This window comes from Oncorhynchus gorbuscha, linkage group LG14 (genome assembly GCF_021184085.1).
Source record: "Oncorhynchus gorbuscha isolate QuinsamMale2020 ecotype Even-year linkage group LG14, OgorEven_v1.0, whole genome shotgun sequence".
In the NCBI taxonomy this organism is placed as follows: Eukaryota; Metazoa; Chordata; class Actinopteri; order Salmoniformes; family Salmonidae; genus Oncorhynchus; species Oncorhynchus gorbuscha.
The window spans coordinates 75483595-75491246 of record NC_060186.1 but is presented as its reverse complement, the minus strand read 5'-3'; the positions used below and the strand labels follow the sequence as shown (position 1 = coordinate 75491246).

At 49.9% G+C, this 7652-nt stretch overlaps 1 protein-coding gene across 1 annotated transcript; it reads right to left on the bottom strand.

Moving 5' to 3' along the window:
* Positions 1-976: 976 nt before the first annotated feature.
* LOC123995569 (uncharacterized histidine-rich protein DDB_G0274557-like) lies at positions 977-2842 on the bottom strand. Its single transcript, XM_046299201.1, has 2 exons — positions 2786-2842; positions 977-2002 (listed from the first exon to the last, which is right to left on the bottom strand). Exons 1-2 carry the CDS (start codon positions 2840-2842, stop codon positions 977-979), a joined length of 1083 nt encoding a protein of 360 aa, XP_046155157.1.
* Between the last annotated feature and the right edge of the window lie 4810 nt (positions 2843-7652).

Below are 7652 nucleotides of genomic sequence, written 5' to 3'. Positions count from 1 at the left end.
CCCAGAGAGAGGATCAGGGCTGTATGAGGTGAACCCAGAGAGAGGATCAGGGCTGTATGAGGTGAACCCAGAGAGAGGATCAGGGCTGTATGAGGTGAACCCAGAGAGAGGATCAGGGCTGTATGAGGTGAACCCAGAGAGAGGATCAGGGCTGTATGAGGTGAACCCAGAGAGAGGATCAGGGCTGTATGAGGTGAACCCAGAGAGAGGATCAGGGCTGTATGAGGTGAACCAACAGAGAGGATCAGGGCTGTATGAGGTGAACCCAGAGAGAGGATCAGGGCTGTATGAGGTGAACCCAGAGAGAGGATCAGGGCTGTATGAGGTGAACCAACAGAGAGGATCAGGGCTGTATGAGGTGAACCCAGAGAGAGGATCAGGGCTGTATGAGGTGAACCCAGAGAGAGGATCAGGGCTGTATGAGGTGAACCCAGAAAGAGGATCAGGGCTGTATGAGGTGAACCCAGAGAGAGGATCAGGGCTGTATAAGGTGAACCAACAGAGAGGATCGGGGCTGTGTCTGTGCCAAGCAGAGCAGGGCAGGAGATAAGCCTCTGTAGTTTACGCCTGGGAACGCGGCTTATCACCCAGTAGACTGGCAGCGTCTGGGGGTCTGAGTGCAGCATTAAGAGACCTCCGGGCCTCAATCTCTCATCTAACCCAACCTGGCCTGGTCCCAGTAGACTGGCAGTGTCTGGGGGTCTGAGTGCAGCATTAAGAGACCTCCGGGCCTCAATCTCTCATCTAACCCAAAATGGCCTGGTCCCAGTCTCATCTAACCCAACCTGGCCTGGTCCCAGTCTCCAACAGGCATCAAAACACTCTCCTCTGTTCAACATCGTCTAACCTCTCCTGGCCTGGTCCCAGTCTCCAACAGACCTCAAAACACTCTCCTCTGTTCAACATCGTCTAACCTCTCCTGGCCTGGTCCCAGTCTCCAACAGACCCCAAAACACTCTCCTCTGTTCAACATCGTCTAACCTCTCCTGGCCTGGTCCCAGTCTCCAACAGGCATCAAAATACTCTGGGGCTCTGTGTGAGGCTCTGTGTGGGGCTCTTTGTGGGGCTCTGTGTGGGGCTCTGTGTGGGGCTCTGTGTGGGGCTCTTTGTGGAACTCTGTGTGGGGCTCTGTGTGGGGCTCTGTGTGAGGCTCTTTGTGGAACTCTGTGTGGGGCTCTGTGTGAGGCTCTTTGTGGAACTCTGTGTGGGGCTCTGTGTGGGGCTCTTTGTGGAACTCTGTGTGGGGCTCTGTGTGGGGCTCTGTGTGAGGCTCTTTGTGGAACTCTGTGTGGGGCTCTGTGTGAGGCTCTTTGTGGAACTCAGTGTGGGGCTCTGTGTGAGGCTCTTTGTGGAACTCTGTGTGGGGCTCTGTGTGAGGCTCTTTGTGGAACTCTGTGTGGGGCTCTGTGTGAGGCTCTGTGTGGGGCTCTGTGTGGGGCTCTTTGTGGAACTCTGTGTGGGGCTCTGTGTGAGGCTCTTTGTGGAACTCTGTGTGGGGCTCTGTGTGAGGCTCTGTGTGGGGCTCTGTGTGGGGCTCTTTGTGGAACTCTGTGTGGGGCTCTGTGTGAGGCTCTTTGTGGAACTCTGTGTGGGGCTCTGTGTGGGGCTCTTTGTGGAACTCTGTGTGGGGCTCTTTGTGGGGCTCTGTGTGAGGCTCTTTGTGGGGCTCTGTGTGAGGCTCTGTGTGGGGCTCTGTGTGGGGCTCTTTGTGGAACTCTGTGTGGGGCTCTGTGTGAGGCTCTTTGTGGAACTCTGTGTGGGGCTCTGTGTGGGGCTCTTTGTGGAACTCTGTGTGGGGCTCTTTGTGGGGCTCTGTGTGAGGCTCTTTGTGGGGCTCTGTGTGAGGCTCTTTGTGGGGCTCTGTGTGAGGCTCTTTGTGGGGCTCTGTGTGAGGCTCTTTGTGGGGCTCTGTGTGGGGCTCTGTGGGGGCTCTGTGTGAGGCTCTGTGTGGGACTCTGTGTGGGGCTCTGTGGGGGCTCTGTGTGAGGCTCTGGGTGGGACTCTGTGTGAGACTGTGTGAGAGTCTGTGTGAGACTCTGTGAGGGACACTGTGTGAGACTGTGTGAGACTGTGTGAGACTCTGTGAGACTCTGTGTGAGACTCTGTGAGGGACACTGTGTGAGACTCTGTGAGTGACACTGTGTGAGACTGTGAGGGACAGTGTGTGAGACTCTGTGAGGGACACTGTGTGAGACTGTGAGGGACAGTGTGTGAGACTCTGTGAGGGACACTGTGTGAGACTGTGAGGGACAGTGTGTGAGACTCTGTGAGGGACACTGTGTGAGACTCTGTGAGGGACAGTGTGTGAGACTCTGTGAGGGACACTGTGTGAGGCGGTGTGATGAAGACAAGAGGGAGATATATACATATATACATCCACATACAGTTGAAGTCTTAGGATTTGAGTCATTAAAACTTGTTTTTCAACCACTCCACACATTTCTTGTTAAAAAAAATATAGTTTTGGCAATTCGGTTAGTACATCTACTTTGTGCATGACAAGTAATTTTTCCAACAATTGTTCACAGACAGATTATTTCACTTATAATTCACTGTATCACAATTCCAGTGGGTCATAAGTTTACATTCACTAAGTTGACTGTGCCTTTAAACAGCTTGAAAAATGCCAGATAATGATGTCATGGCTTTAGAAGCTTCTGATAGGCTAATTGACATGATTTGAGTCAATTGGAGGTGTACCTGTGGATGTATTTCAAGACCTACTTTCAAATGACTCCAACCTAAGTGTATGTAAACTTCCGACTTCAACTTTATATAGAGGGACTGTCTTCTTCCGGCAGGCCCGGTCCTTGGCCTCTGGCTCTCTGGCTCCTGATACCATTCAGTTTCCTTCTCCCCACAGAGGATAGATAGATCAAAGAAAGAGAGAGTGAGGAAGAGAGAGGGAGACAGATGGAGACACATTGAGACACAGGAAGAGAGAGTTGTACAGAGGTAGACAGAGGGGGAGAGAGGGAAAGAGAGAGGGAGACCGAGGGAGAGAGAGAGGGAGACACGGAGAGAGAGGGAGAGAGAGAGGGAGACAGATGGAGACACATTGAGACACAGGAAGAGCGAGTTGGACAGAGGGAGACAGAGGGGGAGAGAGGGAAAGAGAGAGGGAGACACAGGGGGAGATGGAGAGGGAGACCGAGGGAGAGAGAGAGGGAGACAGGGAGAGAGAGAGAGAGAGAGAGAGAGAGACACAGGGGGAGATGGAGTTAGAGGGAGACAGAGGGAGAGAGAGAGGGAGACAGGGAGAGAGAGGGAAAGAGAGAGGGAGAGAGAGAGGGAGACAGAGGGAAAGAGAGAGGGAGAGAGAGGGAGACAGAGGGAAAGAGAGAGGGAGAGAGAGAGGGAGACAGAGGGAAAGAGAGAGGGAGAGAGAGAGGGAGACAGAGGGAAAGAGAGAGGGAGAGAGAGAGGGAGACAGAGGGAAAGAGAGAGGGAGAGAGAGAGGGAGACAGAGGGAAAGAGAGAGGGAGAGAGAGAGGGAGACAGAGGGAAAGAGAGAGGGAGAGAGAGAGGGAGACAGAGGGAAAGAGAGAGGGAGAGAGAGAGGGAGACAGAGGGAAAGAGAGAGGGAGAGAGAGAGAGGGATACAGAGGGGAAGAGAGAGGGAGAGAGAGAGGGAGACAGAAGGAAAGAGAGAGGGAGATAGAGAGGGAGACAGAGGGAAAGAGAGAGGGAGAGAGACAGGGAGAGAGAGGGAAAGAGAGAGGGAGAGAGAGAGGGAGACAGAGGGAAAGAGAGAGGGAGAGAGAGAGTGAGACCGAGGGAAAGAGCGAGGGAGACCGAGGGAGAGAGAGAGGGAGAGAGGGAGACAGGGAGCGAGAGGGAAAGAGAGAGGGAGACAGAGGGAGAGGGAGATAGAGGGAGACAGAGGGAAAGAGAGAGGGAGACAGAGGGAGAGAGAGAGGGAGATAGAGGGAGACAGAGGGAAAGAGAGAGGGAGACCGAGGGAGAGAGAGAGGGAGACACGGAGAGAGAGGGAAAGAGAGAGGGAGACAGAGGGAGAGAGAGGGAAAGAGAGAGGGAGACCGAGGGAGAGAGAGAGGGAGACAGGGAGAGAGAGGGAAAAAGAGAGGGAGAGAGAGAGGGAGACAGAGGGAAAGAGAGAGGGAGACAGAGGGAGAGAGAGTGAAAGAGAGAGGGAGACAGAGAGAGAGAGAGAGGGAGACACGGAGAGAGAGGGAAAGAGAGAGGAAGACAGAGGGAGAGAGGGAAAGAGAGAGGGAGACAGAGGGAGAGAGAGGGAAAGAGAGAGGGAGACAGAGGGAGACCGAGGGGGAGACAGAGGGAGAGAGAGGGAGATAGAGGGAAAGATAGAGAGAGACAGAGGGAGAGAGAGAGGGAAAGAGAGAGGGAGACAGAGGGAGAGAGAGGGAGAGAGAGGGAGGGAGGGAGACAGATGGAGAGATAGGGAAAGAGAGTGGGACAGAGAGGGAAAGAGAGAGGGAGAGAGAGAGAGGGAAAGAGAGAGGGAGACAGACGGAGACCGCGGGGGAGACAGAGGGAGAGAGAGAGGGAGAGAGAGAGAGAGAGAGAGAGAGAGAGAGAGAGAGAGAGAGAGAGAGAGAGAGAGAGAGAGAGAGAGAAAGTCTGAATCCCATGTAGGCTTTAGAGTAAAGAGAGTTTTATCTCAGAGGGGCCATTAGATTTGGTAACCTGTCCGTCATCTGAATAAACTAATGTTGCTGTGGCAACCTTAGTAACATCTCCACCACAGAATCCACTGTTTTTGGTAGCAAGGCATGTAGGGACCGGTGTTGTTTTGAGACAGTTAGAGGAATGTTCTTTCATATGAAAGGTCACACAGATGGGTGTTTGTTAGGTAGGTGGAGGTTTGAAAGTGTTCAGGCGTTAGACAATTAGTGGTTTCATCTTGACAAATCACAAACATTCCCTGAAGGAAGGTAACGTACTAAACTCAGGTGCCTCCACTTCCAGGCTGATATGATGTGTACGTGTTCACATTAATAAACACATTGGCTGTAACCCAGGAAACATTTGTATGTTTCTCTTCTGGCAAACGTCATGGGAAATGTCATGGTGATTGGTATTGATTTGTAATGATTTGTAATGATTGGAATGGATTGGTATTGATTGGTAGTGATTGGTAGTGATTGGTAGTGATTGGTAGTGATTGGTAGTGATTGTTATTGATTGGTATTGATTGGTATTGATTGGTATTGATTGGTAATGATTTGTATTGATTGGTATTGATCGGTAATGATTGTTATTGATTGGTAATGATTGTTATTGATTGGTAATGATTGGTATTGATTGGTAATGATTGGTAATTATTTGTAATGATTGGTATTGATCGGTAATGATTGGTAATGATTTGTATTGATTGGTAATGATTGGTAATGATTGGTATTGATTGGTAATGATTGGTAATGATTGGTATTGATTGGTAATGATTGGTAATGATTGGTATTGATTGGTATTGATTGACAACAACCCTCAGCGGTCTGACGACACCAATCCTCAGCGGTCTGACAGCAACTCTCAGTGTTCTGACACCTCAGTGGTGTTCTGACACAACCCCTCCGGGTTCTGACGGCAACAACCCTCAGTGATCTGACGACAAAAACCCTCAGTGATCTGACAACACCAACCCTCAGCGGTCTGACGACACCAACCCTCAGTGTTCTGACACCAACCCTCAATGATCTGACGACAACAACCCTCAGCGGTCTGACGACACCAACCCTCAGCGGTCTGACGACACCAATCCTCAGCGGTCTGACGACAACAACCCTCAGCGGTCTGAAGACAACAAGCCTCAGCGGTCTGACGACAACAACCCTCAGTGATCTGAAGACAACAACCCTCAGCGGTCTGACGACAACAACCCTCAGTGATCTGAAAACAACAACCCTCAGCGGTCTGACGACAACAACCCTCAGCGGTCTGACGACAACAACCCTCAGTGATCTGACGACAACAACCCTCAGCGGTCTGACGACAACAACCCTCAGCGGTCTGACGACAACAACCCTCAACATTCTGACGACAACAACCCTCAGTGATCTGAAGACAACAACCCTCAGCGGTCTGACGACAACAACCCTCAGTGTACACCACTAATTCACACTGTCAACACCTTGTTGTAACTTTTCTGTGATGTGGCCCTGAGGATATAAAATGCAATATCACATGACTCCCTTCATTGACAGGCACCGTTGACGGGAAGCTATGAAATGCTTTGGCTTGCCACCAAGTATGCAATATCTAAATCATTGGCTATAGGAAAGTAACTCAGTATAGGCAGGATACACATAGCAATCAGTGATTGGTGTTTTGCTTCCATCCTCAATACAAAAATGCACTTTTTATAAATTGACTTTCCTGGGACAAAAGAAAAACAAGAAAAAAAAGAGAAAAAATGCACAAAGCGAGGTCCATACAGAAATCGCTTGTTGGGATTGGTGTGGAAGAACTTGACTGGCCTGCACAGAGCCAATCTCTCATTTCCTCAACAGCTCCACAATGCAACAGTCTGCTTCAGTGCAATACACGCACACACGCACACGCACACACACACACACACACACACACACACTGTTCATGGTGTAATTCTAGTAGTCTGGCAGTCAGTCTGGCAGTCATATCATCACGGATGTACTTTCAGGACCCTCGGGGAGTAAGAGATTATTCAGGATCCTCGAGGAGTAACAGACTATTCAGGACCCTCGGGGAGTAACAGATTATTCAGGACCCTCGGGGAGTAACAGATTATTCAGGACCCTCAGGGAGTAACAGATTATTCAGGATCCTCAGAGAGTAACAGATTATTCAGGACCCTCGGGGAGTAACAGATTATTCAGGACCCTCGGGGAGTAACAGATTATTCAGGATCCTCAGAGAGTAACAGATTATTCAGGACCCTCGGGGAGTAACAGATTATTCTGGACCCTCGGGGAGTAACAGATTATTCAGGACCCTCGGGGAGTAACAGATTATTCAGGACCCTCGGGGAGTAACAGACTATTCAGGACCCCCGGGGAGTAACAGATTATTCAGGACCCTCGGGGAGTAACAGATTATTCAGGATCCTCGGGGAGTAACAGATTATTCAGGATCCTCGGGGAGTAACAGATTATTCAGGACCCTCGGGGAGTAACAGATTATTCAGGACCCTCAGGGAGTAACAGATTATTCAGGATCCTCAGAGAGTAACAGATTATTCAGGACCCTCGGGGAGTAACAGACTATTCAGGACCCCCGGGGAGTAACAGATTATTCAGGATCCTCAGGGAGTAACAGATTATTCAGGACCCTCGGGGAGTAACAGATTATTCAGGACCCTCGGGGAGTAACAGATTATTCAGGACCCTCGGGGAGTAACAGATTATTCAGGATCCTCAGAGAGTAACAGATTATTCAGGACCCTCGGGGAGTAACAGATTGTTCAGGGAGTCACCTAAATGAAACACTATTCCCTCTGTATATAGCCTCTCTTCTGTTATTTTATTTTATCTTTAATTATTATTATGATTTTTTTTACTTATTTACTTTTGACTTTATACTGCATTGTTGGTTTAATGGCTTGTAAGTAATTATTTCACTGTAAGGTCTACCTACACCTGTTGTTTTCAGCGCATGTGACAAATACAATTTGAAGTGATTTAGTGCACAACTTT